This window comes from Chiloscyllium punctatum, chromosome 14, assembly GCF_047496795.1.
Source record: "Chiloscyllium punctatum isolate Juve2018m chromosome 14, sChiPun1.3, whole genome shotgun sequence".
NCBI classification, from domain to species: Eukaryota; Metazoa; Chordata; class Chondrichthyes; order Orectolobiformes; family Hemiscylliidae; genus Chiloscyllium; species Chiloscyllium punctatum.
The window spans coordinates 41,629,897-41,653,885 of record NC_092752.1 but is presented as its reverse complement, the minus strand read 5'-3'; the positions used below and the strand labels follow the sequence as shown (position 1 = coordinate 41,653,885).

Here is a 23,989-nt window from a genome sequence, read left to right as displayed (position 1 = left end):
AGCTACTTATTGGCCTAATGCATTCAGATATTGCCTTGGTGAAAATATAGCATGACAGATGTAGTGCTTTCACCGTTACCATGACTTGGCGGTATATCTTCACTCTGTGATAGGCCATCTGTCATTTGTGGATGAATGTGCATTGTTTTGATCTCAGTTACTACTGGACAAGCCAGGCCCCAGGATGAAATCCTGGTTTGATAAATCATTATTTCATTTATTTTATTTAACATGGTGGATTTTCACTGAAACATAAGCACGAAAGGATCCAGGTTTAGTTTTAATAATAGAAATTTATTACACAAAATAAATAAACCAAACTAAACTAAACCAAATATAACACAGAAATTTTCCTTCCCTGTCCAATCTAAAGCTTTAACTTAAGAATGTGGTATGATGCTCAACTCATCGACCGCCAGTTCCGACGTGCCACAGCGAGAAACCATAACTACCTTCTCAGAAGACAGACACGAGCTGCAACTAACAGGGTACCCTTTGTTGTCCAGTACTTCCCAGGAGTGGAAAAACTATGCTGTGTTCTTCACAGCATGCAACACATTATCAATGAGGATGGCACCTCGCCAAGACCTTCCCCCTGCCTCCACTTCTCGCCTTTAAACAACCACTAAACCTCAAACAGATCATTATTTGTCTTTCAGGACAATACCATACAACCTTGTCACGGTAGATGTTGCAGGATGTGTCAGAGTGTCGACACGGATACCGCCATTACATGTGGGGACACCACCCATCATGTATGTGGCAGGTACTCCTGTGACCCGGCCAATATTGTCTACCTCATATGCTGCAAGCAAGGGATGCCCCTGAGCCAAGGCTACAGCAACGGATGAATAGACACTGCACAACAATCAACAGACTGGAGTGTTTCCTCCCAGATGGAGAACACTTCGGCAGTTTGGGACATTCGACCTCGGACCTTCGGGTGACTGTCCTCCAAGGTGGACTTCGGGACAGGCAACAATGCAAAGTGGCCGAGCAGAGGCTGATAGCCAAGTTCGGTACCCAAGGGGATGGCCTCAACCGGGACCTTGGGTTCATGTCACGCTACAGGTCACCCCAATGCACTAAACACTGACACACAGAGACACTCCAACAAGCGCAGATGTGCACAGACCCTCTCTCATACACAATCTCTCTTTAAAACCCTCACATATATACTGCCGCACTCTCAAACACACCCTCTCTCAGACTTGTACCACACACACACACACACACACACACAGACACTCACAGACACTCATACCACACCCTCCGCACACCCACACAAAAGTTTGTGGGGTGAATTTGTAGTTGCATTTATTTTGCCCAGAATCTGCAAAAATCCATTTAAGACTCTGTAAATCTCTTTTTTTTTAAAGATTAGAATCAGTTTGCGCAGTGGAGCACAGACTGCCTCAAACAGGGCGCCTCACACCTTCAATGCATTATCTGGGCCAACATGACACCTATTGTTAAAGTTCCCTTGAGAATGCAACTTTAAGAAACGAGGGAGAGAATAGGGCCTCTCAAAGATCAGCAAGGCGGCCTTTGTGTGGAGCCGCAGAAAATGGGGGAGATACTAAATGAGTATTTTGCATCAGTATTTACTGTGGAAAAGGATATGAAAGATATAGACGATAGGGAACTAGGTGGTGATATCTTGTTAAAAAGTCCATATTATGGAGGAGGAAGTGCTGGATGTCTTGAAATGCATAAAAGTGGATAAATCCCCAGGACCTGATCAGGTGTACCCTAGAACTCTGTGGGAAGCTAGAGAAGTGATTGCTGGGCCTCTTGTTGAGATATTTGTGTCATCAATAGTCACAGGTGAGGTGCCGGAAGACTGGAGGTTGGCTAACGTGGTGTTACTGTTTAAGAAGGGTAGTAAGGACAAGCCAGGGAACTATAGACCGGTCAGCCTGACGTCGGTGGTGGGCAAGTTGTTGGAGGGAATCCTGAGGGACAGGACGGACATGTATTTGGAAGGGCAAGGACTGATTGGAGATAGTCAACAAGGCTTTGTGCATGGAAAGTCATATCTCATAAACTTGATTGAGTTTTTTGAGCAAGTAACAAAGAGGATTGATGACGGTAGAGTGATAGATGTGTTCTATATGAACTTCAGTAAGGCGTATGACAAAGTTCCCCATGGGATACTGGTTAGCAAGGTTAGATCTCATTGAATACAGGGAGAACTAACCATTTGGATACAGAACTGGCTCAAAGGTAGAAGACAGAGGGTGGTGGTGAAGGGTTGTTTTTCAGACTGGAGACCTGTGACCAGTGGAGTGCCACAAGGAATGGTGCTGGGTCCTCTACTTGTCATTTACATAAATGATTTGGATGCGAGCATAAGAGGTACAGTTAATAAGTTTGCAGATGACACCAAAATTGGAGGTGTAGTGGACAGCAAAGAGGGTTACCTCCGATTTACAGCAGGATCTTGACCAGATGGGTGAATGGGTTGAGAAGTGGCAGATGGAGTTTAATTTAGATAAATGCGAGGTGCTGCATTTTGGGAAAGCAAATCTAAGCAGGACTTATACACTTAATGGTAACGTCCTAGGGAGTGTTGCTGAACAAAGAGACCTTGGAGTGCAGGTTCATAGCTCCTTGAAAGTGGAGTTGCAGGTAGATAGGATAGTGAAGAAGGCATTTGGTATGCTTTCCTTTACTGGTTGGAGTATTGAGAACAGGAGTTGGGAGGTCATGTTGCAGCTGTACAGGATATTTGTTAGGCCATTGTTGGAATATTGCGTGGAAATCTGGTCTCCTTCCTATCGGAAAGATGTTGTGAAACTTGAAAGGGTTCAGAAAAGATTTACAAGGATGTTCCCCGGGTTGGAGGATTTGAACAGGCTGGGGCTATTTTCCCTGGAGTGTCGGAGGCTGAGGGGTGACCTTATAGAGGTTACAAAATCATGGGGGGCATGGATAGGGTAAATAGACAAAGTCTTTTCCCTGGGGTGGGGGAATCCAGAACTAGAGGGCATAGGTTTAGGGTGAGAGGGGAAAGATATAAAAGAGACCTAAGGAGCAACTTTTTCACGCAGAGGGTGGTACATGTATGGAATGAGCTGCCAGAGAAAGTGGTGAAGGATTGTATAATTGCAACATTTAAAAGGCATTTGGAAGGTGTAAATGAATAGGAAGGGTTTTGTTTTGTCTTGTTTCCATGCTGTATGACTCTGACTCTGTAACTGAAACCAACATGGCCATTTTAAAAGATGGGAGACTTAACAATCAATCCAGGTCTTTTTCAATATATAATTTCAATTACATCACATTGTCAACTTTTGCTATAAATTGTGTCCGACAATCTTATACTCCACAACCTCCTGATGAAGGAGCATTGCTCCGAAAACTAGTGCTTCCGGGTAAACCTGTTGGACTATAGTCTGGTGTTGTGTGATTTTTAACTTTTAACTTAACTGCTTCTCAGTTCTTGTCCTGTGAACTATGAATTCTTTTTCCTTGAATACTTGCTCAACTGAGAGGTTAGACTTTTTCAATAATTTGCAGTGTTCTAACCATGCTGGTCTGGAGGTTGCACAAGTTATACTCTTTCCCTGAGGTAACTTTTCCTTAACTGCTCTGAACAGTCTCCTTTTCAAAGAGAGACTGTAAATGCTATTGACTTCAGTCGGATCTCTTCTGAATTCAAACCAAAAACATTTGAACTAAATTTAAAAGAAAAACTTGCTCATTCTAGATTCTGCTAAATCTAATGGCTTAATGTTTCTCTTCCCTGTTGTAAGCACCCACAATATAAACAAACTTCCTTTAAAACATTAACAGGCTCTACAGTCATCAACATTCTGATACAGTTTAGCATTCAAACTCTTCAAAAGAAATGTATTAATTTTTATAAATTAATTAATACCTTTTATCACTGTGTTTATTGTATATGCGCGGTTGTCTGGCGAGATGTCTTCAGTATGATTCAACATTCTGTGTGAAGGGTGATGACTCATTCAGTCCAAAAATGTCACCTATTTCTTCACAGAATTTGACCATTGCTCGTTACCATGTTTGTGTCCCGCTTAGGCTACACATCGTTTTTTTCCATGAACGAGTGTTTGTGCAAAAATCCCAGAACTTGTTTGGTTCAAGTTGGGTTAAAGTTTTGAGGGTAAGTGAATTCAGTTGGCTGGGTGGATGATTTGCAATGTTGGGTCATACCAATAGTGTGTGTTCAATTCCCGCACTGGCTGAGGTACCTTGAAGGCATGATTGTGTAACCTTGCCCTTCTGAAGCACAATAACCCTCAAGTTAAACTCATTACCAGTAGCCTCTGTCTAATGAGAGAACAGTCTGGGTCCCCTGGGACTATGGTAATTTTTTTTTAAAACTTCAATTTCAGTTCTCTATTTACATGTTGATCATGCTGTTGTATCATTGCTCCTTCCTTTTCAACAATGTGCATGTACATGTGGCGTTTGTGTGTGTGTGTGTGTGTGTGTGTGTGTGTGTGTGGAAGAACTGTATAGATCTCTCTTCCAAATATGAGAGCTGCTAGAGAGGGTAAACTGATACCTGGGGATAGTATGGTATACAAGATCTTTTGACTGAGGATAGCGAAGAGAGGAGCTAATATTTTAAACAACTCTTTTCCTGCACATGTCTTTGAAAGATACACTAGTGTGCGGTGGACTGTTGTTGCACACGATTTGGTGAGGTACACTGAAAACCTTCCACTGCACCCTACAAACCTTCGCATCAACCAAATCATCCGCCGACATTTCCGCCACCTCCAAAAAGACCCCACCACCAGGGATATATTTCCCTCCCCACCCCTTTCCACCTTCCGCAAAGACCGTTCCCTCCGTGACTACCTGGTCAGGTCCACACCCCCCTACGACCCACCCTCCCATTCTGGCACTTTCCCCTGCCACCGCAGGAACTGTAAAACCTGTGCCCACACCTCCTCCCTCACCTCTATCCAAGGCCCTAAAGGAGCCTTCCACATCCATCAAAGTTTCACCTGCACATCCACCAATATCATTTATTGTATCCGTTGCTCCCGATGTGGTCTCCTCTACATTGGGGAGACTGGGCGTCTCCTAGCAGAGCGCTTTAGGGAACATCTCTGAAACACCCGCACCAATCATCCAAACCGCCCCGTGGCCCAACATTTCAACTCCCCCTCCCACTCTGCCGAGGACATGGAGGTCCTGGGCCTCCTTCACCGCCGCTCCCTCACCACCCGACGCCTGGAGGAAGAACGCCTCATCTTCCGCCTCGGAATACTTCAACCCCAGGGCATCAATCTGGACTTCAACAGCTTCCTCATTTCCCCTTCCCCCACCTCATCCTAGTTTCAAACTTGCAGCTCAGTTACTGTCTCCTTGACTTGTCCGACCCGCCTATCATCTTTTCCACCTATTCACTCCACCCTCTCCTCCTTGACCTATCACCTTCATCTCCTCCCCCACTCACCCATTGTACTCTATGCTACTCTCTCCCCACCCCCACCCTCCTCTAGCTTATCTCTCCATGCTTCAGGCTCACTGCCTTTATTCCTGATGAAGGGCTTTTGCCCGAAACGTTGATTTCGCTGCTCGTTGGATGCTGCCTGAACTGCTGTGCTCTTCCAGCACCACTAATCCAGTATTTGATTTTCAGCATCTGCAGTCATTGTTTTTACCTAGACTGAAAACAGTAATTATGGCAGTCAATGTGTTAACAGTTGTTGCATTAGTGTTTTCTTTGATTAGTTGTACAAATGGGTGAAATTGTGAAATATTCAATTGCTAGAATGTAATTAAGTTCTTGTACATGGAAAATATCAACCACAATCTTGCATCATAGGTCAGAATCAATCTCGTATGAAGAGAGTCTTTTTTTGATTGTTGAAGTTGATGGAATTGATGTTTTTCAGATGACTTGGTAAGTTGATTAATGTCTTTATTAATACCAGGACAATAAATGGGTTCATGTGTCCACCACAGTTTTGTTTTGTGCCCCTGTGACCTATAGGTATTGCTTGAACCCTCTCAGATTATTCATTAATTTTATTAGAGTTATAGGGTCATCTGTTTTGGAGCTGAAGATGACTTGTGGACTTTGAAACAGCTTGTGGTCAAAGGAAAAGAACAGATATTTTGGTTTTATTTCAGATTTCCTGATTCCGCAGTGATTTCTGTCCAAATCAGTAATTTGTTATTTGCCCAATTGCATGCTGTAGGTGATTATAGTTATCTGATTGGTATTTGTTATTACATTTTAATTACAATTTTTAATGAAATCATAACAGAGCAATGTTATGTCTGCCCTTAACTTGAGTTCGTGGGAAATGAGAAAAGGAAGAGAGAGGAAATGTCTGTTTGTTTTTGTTGGTTTAAAGTAGACTTCTATTGCTTGGGGTTGTTCCAGAGTCAAAGGAATTCATTCATGCTTGGTTATGAATGGCTACTGTAATAAGACCATAAGACATAGGAGTGGAAGTAAGGCCATTCGGCCCATCGAGTCTAATAGTTGCATAGTTTTCCAATCTTCACTAGACATACAGGTGACGGACTGGAGGAATGCAACTGTGATTCCATTGTTCAAAAAGGGTACAAAAGTAATACTAAACAATTGTAGACCAGTTAATCTTACCTTGGTATTAGGCAAATTGTTAGAATCAATCCTGAGAGATTAGATAAGCTGTCACTTAGTAAGGCATGGACTGGTCAGGGACAGTCAGCACGGCTTTGTTAAGAGAATGTCATGCCTTACCAATTTAATTGATCATCCTTGTCACTTCCTGAAAGAATTCAATGAGGGTTGTGCAGTGGATGTTGTCCGTATGGATTTTAGTAAGACATTTGATAAGGTCTCACATGGTGGACTTGTCAAAAATTTAAAATCCATGGGATAGAGGATAATGTGTTGAATTGGATCCAAAGTTAACTTCGTAACAGGAGACAAAGGATGATGGTTGATGGCTGCCTCTTCGAATGCATAGCTGTTTCAAGTGGTGTTCTGTAGCGCTCAGTTTTTGGGACCCCTGCTGTTTGTTTTATGTATGAGTAATTTGGACTTGAATGTGGGGTCACAATTAAGAAATTTGCAGATGACAAAAAAAAATTGGCCGTGTAGTGGATAGTATAAGGGATAGCTGAAAGCTCCAACATTATAGAGTGGCAGATGAAGTTCAACACTTGTGTGAGGGAATGCACTTAGGGAGGTCAAACAGTAAATGGTAATGCACAATTACCGAGAATATGCCAAGACGAGTAGATGAAGTGAGAGCAGATTGGCATGTAAATACATGCTTTTGAAATGTAGCAGCACAGGTAGGTGAGGTTGTAAAGAAGGCATATGGGTTCCTGTTCTTCATTGAGAGAGGTATAAAATAGAAAAGTAGAGATTTAATAAGATACTTGGGAGGCCACAACTGGAGTTTTATGTGCAGATCTGGCCACCACATTTCAGGAAGGGTATAATTGCTCTGGAGAGAGTACAGAGAAGATTTACTAGAATGTTGCCAGGACTGGAGAATTGTAGCTGAAAATGTGTTGCTGGAAAAGCGCAGCAGGTCAGGCAGCATCCAAGGAACAGGAGAATCGACGTTTCGGGCATCAGCCCTTCTTCCTGAAGAAGGGCTTATGCCCGAAACGTCGATTCTCCTGTTCCTTGGATGCTGCCTGACCTGCTGCGCTTTTCCAGCAACACATTTTCAGCTCTGATCTCCAGCATCTGCAGTCCTCACTTTCTCTTGGAGAATTGTAGCTACAAGGAAAGGTTAAGAATTTGGGGTTGTTCTTCTTAGAACAGAGAAGGTTGAAAGATGATATGGTTGAGGTATACAAAAGTGTAGGGTTAGAGATAAAGTAGACAGGACAAATTTGTTTTCCTTGGTAGATTGTTCAAAAGCCAAGATTGACAGATTTAAGCTTAGAAGGATTAGAGGAGATATGAGGAAAAACCTTGTTACTCCAGTGGTGGTCTGGAACTGGCTGCTTGAGTTGGTGGTGCAGGCAGAGATGTTGACTGTTTCAAAAAGTATCTGGATCTGCACCTTAAGTGCTGTAAGCTGCAGACCATGCTTAAGTGCAGGAAGATGGGCCTCAGTGTCTTTGCGTCAGCATGGACAAGAATGGTCCCCTTCTGTGCTGTACTATTTCAATGGTTCTGTGATTTGTAACTGCAGTAGTCTTGTCTACAGACTGAGCTGATGTTAGTTTTAAATGTTTAGAGGAGCTTAATTTGAATGAACTATTGGCTAAAACAAGTGTTTTTATTGAGTTCTAGTTTTCAGTGTATTTATGTATGTTTACATGCATAAACATATGTATGTTTTCAACCATTAAATGAAGTTTTTGTAATGAATTGTACTCTTATTAAATTTAAACATAAATATTTTAAAAAAGCATGAAAAACACATTTTGATGTCCACATCATGAAGTGTTTCAAAGTAAGTTTACTTCAGAAGCATAATTAATATGCTGAGAAATGCATAATTCAGAGTAAGATTGCACAAAGTTAGCATTCAAGCACAGTGAGTAATGGAGAAGGGAAATGGAATATTGACCTTCATTTCAAAGGGAATGATATATAAAAATGAGGAGGTCTATACTATACTATCCTGAGAAGGTTTATTAGTTTGACCCAGTATTTATTGATTTTTTTATTTATTGTTACGTGTATCGAAGTATAGTAAAAAGCTTTATTTAGGAGTAGTACAGGCAAGCTTTATTTAGGAGTAGTACAGGCAGTAGTACAGAACAAAAGATTTAGACTGGTCGGGGAGTCCAGAACTAGAGGGCATAGGTTTAGGTTGAGAGGGGAAAGATATAAAAGAGACCTAAGGAGCAACTTTTTTCACGCAAAGGGTGGTGCGTATATGGAATGAGTTGCTGGAGGAAGTGGCGGAGGCTGGTATAATTACAACATTTAAAATGCATCAGGATGGGTATACAAACAAGTAGGGCTCAGAGTGATATGGGCCAAATGCTGGCAAATGGGACTAGATTTGGTTAGGATATTTGGTCAGCATGGATGAGTTGGACCAAAGAGTCTGTTTCTGTGCTGTATATCTCTAGGACTCTGCAGCTTATCTATGTCCATCTGTAACCTGCAACATCCTTCCGCAGTGTCCACAACTTCACTGACCTTTTGTGTCACCCACAAATTTACTAACACATCCTTCTATGCCCTCATCCAGGTCATTTATAAAAATGACAAACAGCAGTGGCCCCAAAACAAACCCAACTCCAGGATGAACATTTTCCATCAATCACCACCCTCTGTTGTCTTTCAGCAAGCCACTTTCTGATCCAAACTGCTAAATCACCCTTAATCCCATGCCTGCATATTTTGTGCAATAGCCTACTGTGGGGAACTTTAGCAAATGCTTTACTGAAGTCTAAATACACCACATCAATTGCTTTACCCTCATCGACTTGTTTAGTCATGTTTGTCAGGCATGACTTATCTTTCACAAAATCGTGTTGACTATTCCTAATCAAATTATTCCTTTCTGGATGATTATAAATCTTATCTCTTATAATCCTTTTCAACACTTTTACCCACAACCAAAGTAAGGCTCACTGGTCTATATTTATCAGTGTTGTCTCTACTCCCCTTCTTGAACAAGGGGACATCATTTGCTGTCCTCCAGTCTTCTGGCACTATTCCTGTAGACAATGATGACCTAAAGATCAAAGCCAAAGGCTCTGAAATTTCTCCCCGGCTTCCCAGAGAATCCTGGTATAAGTCCTGTCTTGATTTTCCTTTTCAAAATGCAGCACCTCACATTTATCTAAATTAATCTTCATTAACACTCCTTGGCCCTTTGGCCCATCTGATCACGATCCCGTTGTACTCTCAAGTAACCAACTTCGCTGTCCACTGCACCTCCAATTTTGGTGTCATCTACAAATTTACCAGCCATACCTCCTACATTTATATCCAAATCATTTATACGAATGACGAAAAGCAGTGGAACCAGCACTGATCCTTGTGGCACACTTCTGGTCACAGGCCTCCAGTCTGAAAAGCAACCCTCCACAGCCACCCTGTCTTCTACCTTCGAGCCAGTTCTGTATCCAAAAGCTAGTTCTCCCTATATTCCATATAATCTAACTTTACTAACTAGTCTACCATGAGGAATCTTGTTGAACGCTTTACTGAAGTCCATACAGGTCATGTCCACCACTCTGCCCTCATCTGTCCTCATTGTTACTTCTTCAATAAACTCAATCAAGTTAGTGAGAGATGATTTCCCATGCACAGCGCAATGTTCACTATCCCTAATCAGTCCTTGCCTATCCAAATACATGCAAATCCTGTCTCTCAGGATTCCCTCCAACAACTTGCCCACCATTGATTTCAGGCTCACTGATCTTAAATAGTCGCATCACATAAGCTAACGTTCAGTCTTCCAGCACCTCATGGTTGACTGTCAATGATCCAAATATCTTAGCAAGGGGTTCAGCAATCACCTTTCGAGCTTCCCAGAGAGATCTAGCATGCATCTGATCAGATCCTGGGGATTTACTCACCTTTACACGTTTTAAGACATCCAGCACCACTACCTCTGTAATATGGCCATTTTCCAAGATGTCACCATCTATTTCCCTACACTCTGTATCTTTCATGAATGGACAGACACAGTGCAATGGGCCATAGAGATTAGACAGCGACAAACAGAAAATGAAAAAATGAGACGTGCAGAACAAAACTAGACAAACTCTCACAAAATAGCAACAGAGACAACATGGAAGCATGGATAAAAATCTTATCAGACCGACCCTTAACAAACACTGAAAAAGCCATCTTAAAGTAAGAGGATTAAAGTACAACTTCCGGGATGTGGGCAAGAAAGATTTCTTTACAGCATTAGAAACCATACTGAAAGACAATGAGCTGACAGAAGAAACCCAGCAAACCAGCAGACACCAACATTAAGCAGGAAAAAAGAAGGAAACTCACTCAGTACCCAAGAAAGGAAAGCACTAGAAAGTCTCAAAAAAGATAAAAACATCATTATCCTACCTGCAGACAAAGGAAGCTTGACAATCCTTTTAAACCGAACTGTCTACATTGAGAAAACAAAAGCACTGCTTGCAGATACTGACGCTTGCCAACAGGTGGCGATTGACCCGATCCCACAACTAGAGAACCAAATCACTGCCTCACGCAAAACACTTCAGAAATCTGGAGAATTAAACAAGTCAGGCTTCCACAAAATGAAACTAGATGGATCCAACAACTTCTACAGATACCAAAATTCACAAACCAGGGAGCCTCCTCAGACCCATAGTCTTGCTACCTGGAACACCAATGTACAGGTTAGCCAAAGAACTACACCAAAGACTTAAAGACTTAGTAGAAGACTCATGCCACTCTGTTTATTTGACCCAAGAATTCCTGAATACCATTAAATATACCAAGATAGAAGAGGATGAAATAGTGGTCTCCTTTGATGGAACTGCCCTGTTCACATCCATCAACATCAACCTGGCCAGAGAAACACTGACTACACTATTAGAAGAACCAACGACACATGCACCAAACACCACCAACTTCGTCGACAAGGACAACATTGTTAAGCTAGTGGACCTATGCCTTACCACGCATTTCACTTTAAATAACAAAGCCTACAGACAAACCAATGGGAACTCCAATATCCGGGTTCTGAGCAGTGGCAGTAATGCAGAGACTTGAACAAACAGCTCTGCCAACCATCTAACCAAAACTTTGGGTCTGCTATGTGGATGACACCTTTGTCATCACTAGAGTGATAGAGTCATAGAGGTGTACAGCACGGAAACATTCAGTCCAACTTGTCCATGCTGACCAGATATCCCAACCCAATCTAGTCCCACTTGCCAACACCTGGCCCATATCCCTCCAAACCCTTCCTATTCATCTCACCATCCAGATGCCTTTTAAATGTTGCAATTGTACTAGCCTCCACCACTTCCTTTGGCAGCTCATTCCATAGACGTACCACCCTCTGTGTGAAAAAGTTGCCCCTTAGGTCTCTTTTTATATCTTTCCCCTCTCACCCTAAACCTATGCCCTCTGGTTCTGGATTCCCTGACCCCAGGGAAAAAACTTTGTCTATTTATCCTATCCATGCCCCTCATGACTTTGTAACCTTCTATAAGGTCATCCTTTAGCCTCTGACGCTCAAGGGAAAACAGCTCTAGCCTATTCAACTTCTCCCTATAGCTTAAATCCTCCAACCCTGACAACATCCTTGTAATTTTTTTCTGAACTCTTTCAAGTTTCACAACATTCTTCCAATAGGAAGGAGACCAGAATTCCAACAGTGGCCTAACCAATGACTTGTACAGCTGCAACGTGACCTCCCAACTCCTGTACTCAATGCTCTGACCAATAAAAGAATGCATGCCAAATGCCTTCTTCACTATCCAATCTCCCTGTGACTCTACTTTCAAGGAGCAATGATATGCACTCCAAGGTCTCTTTGTTCAGCAACACTCCCCAGGACCTTACCATTACGTGTATAAGTCCTGCTAAGATTTGCTTTTCCAAAATGCAGCACCTCACATTTATCTAAATTAAACTCCATCTGCCACTTCTCCGCCCACTTGCCCATCTGGTCAAGATCCCATTGAAACATGATGTAACCTTCGCTGTCCACTACACCTTCAATTTTGGTGTCATCTGCAAATTTACTAACTATACCTTTTGTACTCACCTCCAAATCATTTATATGAATGATGAAAAGTAGAAGACCCAGCACTGATCGTTGTAGCACTCCACTGGTCGCAGGCCTCCAGTCTCAAAAACAACCCTCCACCACCACCCTCTGTCTTCTACCTTTGAGCCAATTTTGTATCCAAATAGCTAGTTTTCCCTGTACTCAATGTGATCTAACCTTGCTAACTAGTCTCCCATGGGGAACCTTGTCGAATGCCTTACTGAAATCCATATAGATCACATCTACCGCTCTGCCCTCATTAATCCTCTTTATTACCTCTTCAAAAAACTCAAATCAAGTTTGTGAGACATGATTTCCCATGCACAAAGCCATGTTGACTATCCCTAATCAGTCCTTGCCTTCCCAAATATATGGACATCCTGTCCCTCAGGATTTCTTCCAACAACTTGCCCATCACTGGCATCAAACAAAACAAATTAGAGGAAACCTTCAAGACCATCAATAATACCCTTACTGGCATAAACTTCACAAAAGAGGAAGAAAACAACCGAAAACTGCCATTCCGAAATGTCACAGTACAGCGAGCAGCCAATGGGCAACTTCAAACCAGCGTCTACAGGAAAATAACACATATGGACCAAATACTGAACTGCAGAAGCAATCATCCCAACACCCACAAACAAAGCTGCATTAGAACATTATTTCAATGAACTATCACACACTGCAACTCAGAGGATCTACGAAGCGCAGAGGAAAATCACCTATACAGCATGTTCAAAAAGAACAGGTACCCAATGAACACAGTCTGCCGATTTCTCAGCAACAAACCCAAACAAGCACGCAAAACATGTCCAGAAAACCTAACCACTCTGCCCTACATCAAACATCACGGAAATGAGCGCCAGACTACTCAGACCGCTTGGCATCATGGTAGCCCACAAACCCACCAACACACTAAAACAGCAGCTAATGAACATGAAAGACCCTATACAGACAACAAGCAAGACTAATGGCATTTACAGTTGCAAGAACTGTAACAAACACTAAATTGGACAAATGGGCAGAAAACTAGCTACCAGGATATATGGGCATCAACTAGACACAAAAATCCATGACCCACTCTCGCTAGTATCTCTACATATAGATAAGGAAGGACACCACTTTGACTGGGACCATACATCCATCCTAGGACAAGCCAAAAGAAACACACGCAAGAATTCCTAGAAGCATGGCATTCCAACTTAAACTCTATCAACAAACACATTGATCTGGATCCCATTTACCACCTCCAGAGGAAAAGAACGGGAAATGACATCACCAACCCAAGGACACCTAAACACCCAAATAACAATGGGCCACACTGCCAGTGCTTCACCAGAGGCTTACTGATGATGTTACCTCATATGGAGATGAAATGTCTGAAAACGAACCTTCCAGCTCAGCGAGCAAACTTAAATCCACAACCAAACTATACTATAATCCCATTTACCTGCCCTTGGTCCATAGTCTACTATGGCCTGACATTTTAAGTGCCTGTCCAGGTACCACTAAAACGTTGAAAGAGTACATGCCTCCATCACCATGTTGAAAAGGTATAAGTAGGCAGGGAAAGTGTTAACTTCTGAGTTTTGTGAAACAAGAGGTTCAGCTGAGCATGACTCATAAGAACAACATGGAAAAACATTCATGATGTATGGCATTTAACGAAATGAGGTTGCTTTCAGTATGTAAGGTCCGTTTAACAAGGTGAAAAGTATTCATTATGTGACACCAGTTATTCATTGTGTCACAGTATATGGCTTAATCTTTACTGTTGATGTTCGCTGATGGTAACAGTCACCCAGTTAATATGTATGTTGCCTTATCTGGATGCTTCTCCCTGTAAAATGACTGCTTTTCCAGAGAAGACCATGAACTCATGTCTCTGTGCACATGGGCGATTGTTCCCTCTCCCTTGGTATAAATGTGAAGGAGGTAAAACTATTGTCTCTGAGCGTTTTGCTTCGACTAACGGAGGGAAATGGGATGCAATATTGGCGTAGTCAGCAGGATCCAAACAGATAGTTACAATCGGACAGTGTCAGCGTCCGCCTGAAAAATTGTTGTCTCGAGACAGATGGGCTCACAAGTGAAGATGTTAAATTTTGGTCCCTTTCGATATTCTTGTGTGCCCTCATTCAATCGCTCTCTGATCTCCGGATTCCCCGAATGGTAATTAGTTCAGTTGGGAGACACGGTTTCACGAGTGTGTTGGCAGTCAGAGATTAGAGTCCTTTGCACTGCATTGGGGGGAGGTGCGCTTGATTGAGGTTTGAGTCCTCTGCATGATATTGTGGTTCAAATCCCCTCGGGTGGGTTTGCTTGAAGTTAGAGTCCTCTGTGTGGTGCTGAGGTTCAAGTCTACTGGGTGGGTTGATTTGAGGTTCAAGTCCTCCACACTGTGCTGAGGTTTGAGCTTTCTATGTTTTAGCGAGGTTTGAGCTCTCTGTGTTTTATTGGGGTTTGGCCTCTCTTCATTTAAGGGGGGTTCGAACCCTGGTGAGGCGCAAAGTGAGAAGGGCTAAACTCCCCTAGTGTCGAAATTTGAGGCTCTTTGAGTCTTTTGACTGGGGGAAGAGTGTGGCTTGGTTTACGGCGCCATGTGCTCTGCTGTGAGGGCTTTCTCTTTTAGAAGTATAATTACAGTGAGAGGATGCAAAACAAAAAGAGAAAACGCTGAAATTAAGGCTGTACTAATACTTGGGTTGAAAAGGGAAAGTTTCAGTATAAATTGTGCCATGCTGAGAGTGTTTGATGTTTAAAAATTTTGGTTTGTTAAAATAATGGTTTGGAAAATCATTTTAAGTAACTGTTTTCCCTTGTTTGAAACAGGATCTCAATTCAATATATTTTGTGAGCTATGTAATGGCACAGAGTTTGTTTTTACATTGAAATTGTACAACATTATGTCCTTTTTAAAATTATTGAACTTGTAAGCTTAAAACAAATTGAGTGCTTTGAACCCCTGGTTTGTTTCAAATTTTACAATGCCTGTTTTTAAAAGAAAACAGTTGGGTCAGTGGTCATGCTTTAGCCAGGTGGCAATATTGTATTAAAATATCTTTGTTGCTGTGTTTTTAATGCAGAGTGTTCACAAACAGAAGAGTGCATCTGATGTTACATTAAGATTTTCGAGACAATATCAGAACTTGAGGCTGCACTGCTTAAATTCTGTTCATTATTGTTAAGACTTATTGGCCCCCTTCATACCGCAAATTCAAAAAAAAATTGATCTCTACCAAAATTACCATTGCAATTTTGACTGTTTTATTTGGGAAATTTCAGTTGGAAAACATATTTTAAAATATTCAGCATTTGTTTCCCATGAATATTTTGAGATTTAAATCTGAACTGAAACTGTCTCTTCAGTTGCTAAAACACTGGAAGCATTTTGTTGTTTTCTTGCTGTTCCAGACTTTTGAGATACTTTTCCTGACCGCTTTCACATTAGCCAAGTATCAATTTGTGAAAGGAAAATAATTTTTGATACTATCTGATAATATTAAAATGTGCCTTCCCACTTAGCTGAATGGGGTACCCGAGGGTTTGATTTTAGGGCCATTGATTGTTGTGTATAATTGGCTGAATTGTTTAGACAATACAATTTAGAAGTTTATGGATTGTATAAAATTTGATACTGTCATAAGTAGTGAACAGAATAACTGACTTAAAGAATTTAAAGAATGTTGCAATAGGCAGACATAATTTAGTGTAGTTAAATGTGTGGATGTCTTCATGCTGATAACCACTTTTGGAAAGGAAGGAATGAGAGAGGAAATGCAAAGATAGATTCAGCAGATAACATCGTCTTCAGAGATTCTCCATTCACAGGTAAAGCACATCTTTGGACCACCACCCACCCCTCCACAACGTGATCAAACAGATTTAATCAGCTCCCCATCATGAGCACCAAGAATGAAGAAGCTAGCAACAGTGAAGAGGAGTTTGGTATGCTTTTTGTCAGTGGCATTCCTATGGACATTAAACCATGTGAGCTTCACCTTCTCTTTCAATCGTTTAAGGGATATGAAGGTTCACTGATAAACTAACATCACAATACCCAGTTGGCTTTGTTACCTTTAACAGCAGAACGGGAGCAGAGACAGCAAAGAATGCTGCGTTTGCCTGGCCTGCAGGTCCAGCTGCTGCACTGCATGCTCAGATGCACTGGTACCCTCCATCTGAAACATCTCTGCAAGGATGGAAGTCTCGCCAGTTTTGTGAAGCATTTCACTGCCCTTATCCAAGAAATCAGATTTCTCCGTTGAGTGGTGAGCAAGGACAGACTGAATTTTGTTCTCAGGTTGGACTTTACTGAAGGAGATTTTGGAGAAGTGGCTCATTTCCACTTGACTTGGAGTGGTCACAAAGGATTGTGGATTTAAGAACTTTACTGGTGAATTTTTTCCACATGACAGGATTCTTCAAATTCTATTTACTGTAATGGATTATTAATTTTTATTATAATCATTGTATGCTGTGTGTCAATAACTTGTTTAAATACTGGCTGTCACAGTCTTATGAAAGCTGGTAGTGTCATTGGTTATCATGAAATGATAAAAGGAGGGAATGAGTATAAGCAGGCAGGGAAAGAGTTAAGTTCTAAGTTTTGTGAAATGAGATTCCGCTGAGCATGACTCTGGTCAGATAAGAACTTGCAGTTAACAATGAGGTGCTGAAGGCAAGGGTAATGGGTTAACAAAGTGGAAAAGCATTCATTATGTAGGGCCATTTAACAAAATGAGGTTGCTTTCAGCTTGTAAGGTCAGTTTAACAAATGTGAAGCCATTTAATCAGTGAACAGGGTTTAATTCCAGCCTTCTGTGACTATTTATGTGGCGTTTGCATGCTCTTCCCATGTTTACGTAGGTTTTCATTGGGTCTCTTGTTTCCTCCCATAGATCGAAAATGTACACACTAAGTGGGTTGGCCAAGCTAAGTTGCTCCATTCTGTCCAGGGATGTGTTCCATTTTGTCCAGAGATGTTTTAGACATAGTAAATGGAGGGTTATGGGATGAGGGTAGGCATGTTCTGGCTGGAAGGGTCAGTGTAGACTTGATGAGCCGAATGCACTGCAAGGGATTCTATGTAATATTGGGATACTGAATGAAATGATTGAAATTTAGGCATGCAGGCACCCCAACATGACCAAATGTCAACTCCTACTCTTCGAATGCTGCCTGACCTGCTGTGCTTTTCCAGCACCACTCTAATGTAGACTGTGATTTCCAGCATCTGCAGTTCTCACCTTTGCCAAATGTCATCTCCCGTTTGCCATATATTTTTTGAAATGAGCCTTTAATTGCAAGACTTTAAGTGAAATGTTTGACAAAGACATGATCATTTATGTCATTAACTGAAACTGAATTTTGACAAGATAATGGTTGATTGATAATTTTTAACTGATTTTGCAGGATTTGGAAATTGTTTATTCTTATCTTCATGGAATGGAGGCCTTGTCCAACTTGAGGGAACACCAGTTGAGGTAAGAGTGAACCTATTAGAGAATGTTGAGTATGAAACTATTTCAACCATTTTAATGTGGTTTTTACATGTTTTTACTAATTTTTTTTATAAATACAAATCAGTGATCTTTTAAAGATAATTATACAATATTTGAACATTAACAAGATGTTATTCTTTGCAAACCAATTCATTTTTACATGCTTTTAACATTTTGTGTGTGGTTCCTGATTTAGTAATGTCTCAGTATAAAAATTCAGTTTTCAAAATGTATTTACTTGTTTGTAAATTTGTCATTGATTATTGTTTGAACTGAGTCAGCTTTTGAGAGCCGAAATTTATTCAAAGACAGGTTTTAACTTGAAATATGTAAAAGGTGATACATGTCGTGTGGAATGAATGTACCAATAGGTATTGTTCTGCTAATAGCATAGCAATGCAAAAAACAAGTTCCAAGTTCTTATTCCTCAAAATATTTTGGATGAAATCTCATCTATTTTATCGTACTTCTGATACTAAGTTCAAATATCTCTTTCTTGATTAATAAAGTCCATTTGTGTTGGAGCTTCGTAGAGATATGGGGTTTTGTCACAGAGAAGTATGGTTGAAGCTCAGTTTTCATTGGATTCATTGTACTCAAAATTAAACATATCAATAAGATGAATGGCTTATTTTATTGTTGATGTTAGTTGAGTGTTGAACGTAGGCCAGAACAGGGTGGAAAATCTCTGACCTTCAGGAATGTGCCTCTTGAAATGATTTGAGCACCTTGTCCATATGGTGGCACCCCTACAGTGTAAGACACCTCCTATGTGGCTCTGAAGAGTCGGCTGGATTTATTTACCAAATCTTGAAGTGGAGCTTGAATCCAGTTTTCTGACTGAGAAGCAAAGTTCTGCTACTGACCAAGTTGACTCCATAATGATCACCCTTGTGAAAATGAATAATTCAAGCTAAAAACAACAGTCAAATAAGTAACTAAAATAGTGAAAAGCCTGCACAGGGAAATTAAGAAAGTCGGGGTGAAGATGCATTTGATCTGAAATAAAGAGAAAAGATGGGAGAGATAAAGACTTGGAAACAATCATCAGCACCTAAAAGACTGAGAGAGATGACTGTGCTTGAAGCAGCTTCATTAAAGAGGGATAGATCTGTTTGAGAAGAGTAGTGGCAGTGGGAGTTACAAATTTGGCAACAAACGATCCCTTTTAACTTGCACGTGCCTGTCGGAGATGATGTGAGAAGTCGCAAGAAATTGAGTAGATGATCGGGTCTTTCTTTTGCAAATCTTCTGATTGGTCAAGTGGTTTAAATCAAGATATGTCATTGCAATTAAGAGTGAAGTTAGGACCTTTTAAAAATTACTTTTAAAGTTCAAATTAATTAATTAATTCAAGATATTGGAGATGGCTGGACAGGTGATGTGCAAAGTGCAACAATATGGCAATTTAACGAACCTTGGCTCAGAATTTGTGAACTGGAGTCCAAGCTCCAGATACTGTGGTGCACTAGGGAGGGAGATTTACCTGCGCAGTGCTTCAGGATACAGTCATATCCTTCAATTAAATTACATCAGATGTGGTCCGTGGTCAAGGACAGGAGCATATGATTGCAAATGAGGCAGGTATGGGGATGGAGAATTTAGCTTTGGAGGAGCCAATGTCTTTGTGCAGTAGGCATGACATCCTTGCTACCATCTGGATGAGGACAAAGACTGAAAGGCCAGATGAGTTAAATAACTGCAGAATCATGGCCTAAAGCGACATTCAAGTAGGGACTTAAAGGATTAAAAATTAATTAGTCAATTCTCTATCCATGTCAATATAGTACCTCCAGCACCAAAGGGTTGTCTCTTACTAAGTAGCCTAACATGTTGAAACTTATCAACTGCCTTCTTAAAATCCAAGTATATTATATCCATTGCTTCCCCTTTATGTATCCTACTTGTTACCTCTTTAAAGCATTCTTATAAATTCGTCAGGTATGATTTTCCCCTTGATGAAGCCATGCTGACTCTTGTTGGTCATATTATGTATTTCTAACTGCTTTGCTATTACATCCTTTACAACAGACTCCAACATTTTCCCAATAACAGATGCTCAGCTAACTGGCTTATAGTTACTTTTAATTTAGTCCTTCCTTTTTAAGTAAATGTGTTATGTTGGCAGTTATGCAATCCTCTGAAACTTTAAAGGTTCTTGAAAAATTGTTGCCAGTGCACAAGTGGCAAGTAAAATTCTCACCATGCAAATGCCAAGTTATGACCATTACCAGTAAGAGACATTCTAACCACCACCCCTTGACATTCAAGGAGTTACCATCATTGAATCCCCCACTATGAACATCTTGGGGGTTATCATTGACCAGACAATCATTGGACTGGCCATGTAAACATAGTGGCTACAAGAGCAGGTCAGAGGCTAGAAATACTGTGACAAGTAATTCACCTCCTGACTCCCTAAAGCCTGCCTACCATCTACAAGGCAGAAACCAGGACTGTGAATGAATAACCCCACTTGTCTGGATGGATGCAGCTCTAAAAACACTCAAGAAGCTTGACACCATCCAGGACAAAGCAGCCTGCTTCATTTGCACTGCATCCAATCCCTCTACTACTGACACTCCGTAACAGCAGTGTGTACCATCTACAATATGCACTGCGGAAATTCACCAAAGATCCTCAGACAGCACTTTCCTCACCCATGACTACTTCAATCTAGAAGAACAAGGGCAGCAGACACATGGGAACACCACCACTTTCAAATTCCCCTACAAGCTGCTCGCATTTCAGACCTTGAAATGTATTGCTGCTCCTTCACTGTCACTGGGTCAAAATCTTGGAATAGTCTCCATAATGGCATTGTAGGTCAACCCATAGCAGGTGGACTGTGGCAGTTCAGAAGGCAGCTTAGCACCATCATAAGGGCAACTAGGGACGGGCAGTAAATGTTGGCTCGTTAGCCAGCGATGCTCACATCCGACAAATGAATTTTTTAAAATCCACAATTTCTAACTACTTCCTTTAATATCCTAGAATGCAGCTTTCAGATAAGGAAAATATTGATCTTCAGCCCCATTAGTTTCCCTAGGACATTTTCTCTAGTAATATTATTGTATTTATTTCCTTTCCTCCCTTTGCCCCTTGATTGTGTAATACTTTTGGAATGCTTTTTGTGTCTTCTAACATGAAGACTGATGCAAAGTATTTATTCAACTCCTGCACTATTTCCTGGTTCCTCTTTATTACTTCTCCAGCCTCATTCTCAACAGTTACTTTGGCTTTTCTTTTCATATATTTAGTAAGCTCTTGATGTCTGTCTTGATATTACTTGCATTACTTGCAGATTTACCCTCAAAGTTTATCATTTCTGTATGTATTTACTTTTTTTGACTATCTTTTGTTGGTTTTTAAACCTTTTGCAATCCTGGCTTACCACAAATTTTTGCCACGTCGTATGTTTCTTTTGTTCAATTTGATGCTGTCATTAACCTCCCTGTTAATCATGGTTGGCTCCTTCCTAGAATCTTGCTTCCTCACTGGAATAGATTTTTGTTGTGAATCATTGTACCTCTTTACTGCTAAACTTTCCCAGTCCACTCCAATAAGTTCAACCCTCATTCCTTTGTAATTGCCCTTTATTTAAGCTAGCATATTGTTTTTTGCCCAAATTCCTCCACCTCAAACTGAATGCTAACTTCTACCATGTTATGGTCACTGTTTCCTTAGGTATTCTTTACTCTGATGTCATGTATCAAACCTGCCTCATTGCACGTCACTGGATCCAAAATAGCCTGATCCCTGGTTGGATCCACAACCACAATCTAGAAAACAGTCCCATATACTCTATAAATTCTTCTTCGTGGCTACCTCTGCCAATCTGATTATCCCTGTATGCATGAGTAAAGCCATGATTAATTGCCTTTATTTCATGTCCTTATTAACTCCTGCTTTATTCTGTTATTTCATATGTTCATCTCTGCCCTAGTTGGAGCTGTCACAGAACAAACAAAACTGGCCCCAAGTTCAGTGAGATATCCTAAACAACCCTGCAGTCTGTCCAGCAAAGTAAAGAGGTCCCTTCCCCAGGCATGGCATGAGGAAACCCTCTGTCAGATCTAGATGGCCTGGAGAAATGTTGAGGCACACATCAGGTCTACTATCTTCTACAAAAGTAACCAGATCTACAGCAGGTCAAAGATGAACAATCTCTTGCATTTTGCAAGGATAAGTGCTGTATCTTACATTCATAAAATTATCACAGTCCAGTTGTGCTTCTGTATAGACATTGTTACAAAGGCCTGCAAACCTCAGCATCACACATCTTGATGTGCACTAAATAGTTGACAGCCAACTTGTACTGGGAGAAAGTGAGGACTGCAAATGTTGGAGATCAGAGCTGAAAATGTGTTGCTGGAAAAGCGCAGCAGGTCAGGCAGCATCCAAGGAACAGGAGAATCGACGTTTCCTGAAGAAGGGCTTATGCCAGAAACGTCGATTCTCCTGTTCCTTGGATGCTGCCTGACCTGCTGCGCTTTTCCAGCAACACATTTTCAGCCAACTTGTACTGTCAGTATTCTAAAACTTTCCTGGCATTGCATGTCATAAATGCTCACTGGAAAGGGCTCACAATAATGCATGGCTGTGAAGGCTCAAAGTATACATGTACTGTTCTCATCACAGTCATTCATTCTGTCTGACATTGCAGGACAAGCTCACCCACAGTTGGAGGGAGGGATTTTAGACAGGTGGAGGCATGTCAGATATCCAAATCCTCACCCCTACAAGCAACAGACATCTGTCTGGTGAGGATTGTGACTGGTCCTGCACCGATTGAGAGATCGCAATGTCTACACATTTCAGAAGAACAGTATACAATCTCTCACAAACCCTTATGTAGAAATATGCATATTCAATGAATTGTTTTCTTCTACAGGTAGTAGGTGCATATCACACAGTGAGACAAGAGGCTGCAGGCTTCCTCACCAGTGCATCTTTTAGGATGATGTTTCTGAAGCTTCAGTGAATACAATATCATAATGTTCACCTACATCCTCCAACACCATAAAGGGGATTGAGTCATAGAGTTGTACAGCATGGAAACAGACCCTTCGGTCCATCCAGTCCATGCCAACCAGGTATCCCAACCCAATCTAGTCCCACCTGCCAGCACCTGCCCATATCCCTCCAAACCCTTCCTATTCATATACCCATCCAAATGCCTCTTAAATGTTGCAATTGTACCAGCCTCCACCACATCCTCTGGCAGCTCATTCCATACATGTACCACCCTCTGCGTGAAAAAGTTGCCCCTTAGGTCTCTTTTATATCTTTCCCCTCTCGCCCTAAAGCTATGACCTCTAGTTCTGGACTCCTCCCACCCCAGGGAAAAGACTTTGTCTATTTATCCTATCCATGCCCCTTATAATTTTGTAAACCTCTATCAGGTCACCCCTCAGCCTCCGACACTCCAGGGAAAACCGCCCCAGCCTGTTCAGCCTCTCCCTGTAGCTCAAATCCTCCAACCCTGGCAACATCCTTGTAAATCTTTTCTGAACCCTTTCAAGTTTCATAACATTTTTCCGATAGGAAGGAGTCCAGAATTGCACACAGTATTCCAACAGTGGCCTAACCAATGTCCTGTACAGCCGCAACATGACCTCCCAACCCCTGTACTCCATACTCTGACCAGTAAAGGAAAGCATACCAAACGCCTTCATTATCCTATCTACCTGCGACTCCACTTTCAAGGAGCTATAAACCTGCACTCCATAGTCTCTTTGTTCACCAGCATTCCCTAGGACCCTACCATTAAGTGTATAACTACTGCTAAGATTTGTTTTCCCAAATTGCAGCACCTCGCAT

At 41.4% G+C, this 23,989-nt stretch overlaps 1 protein-coding gene across 6 annotated transcripts in view; it reads left to right on the top strand.

The window, feature by feature from the left end:
- rapgef2b (Rap guanine nucleotide exchange factor 2b) overlaps window positions 1-23,989 on the top strand; it is a 389,412-nt gene that overhangs the window by 74,159 nt on the left and 291,264 nt on the right. For 5 of the 6 annotated variants that reach the window (XM_072584246.1, XM_072584244.1, XM_072584245.1 and 2 more), the window contains exon 2: window positions 18,078-18,148. In XM_072584246.1, coding sequence (XP_072440347.1) covers window positions 18,078-18,148 — 71 coding nt within the window. Of the gene's footprint in view, window positions 1-18,077; window positions 18,149-22,908; window positions 22,930-23,989 lie in introns of those variants that run through there. The other variant, XM_072584247.1, reaches the window with a different exon arrangement.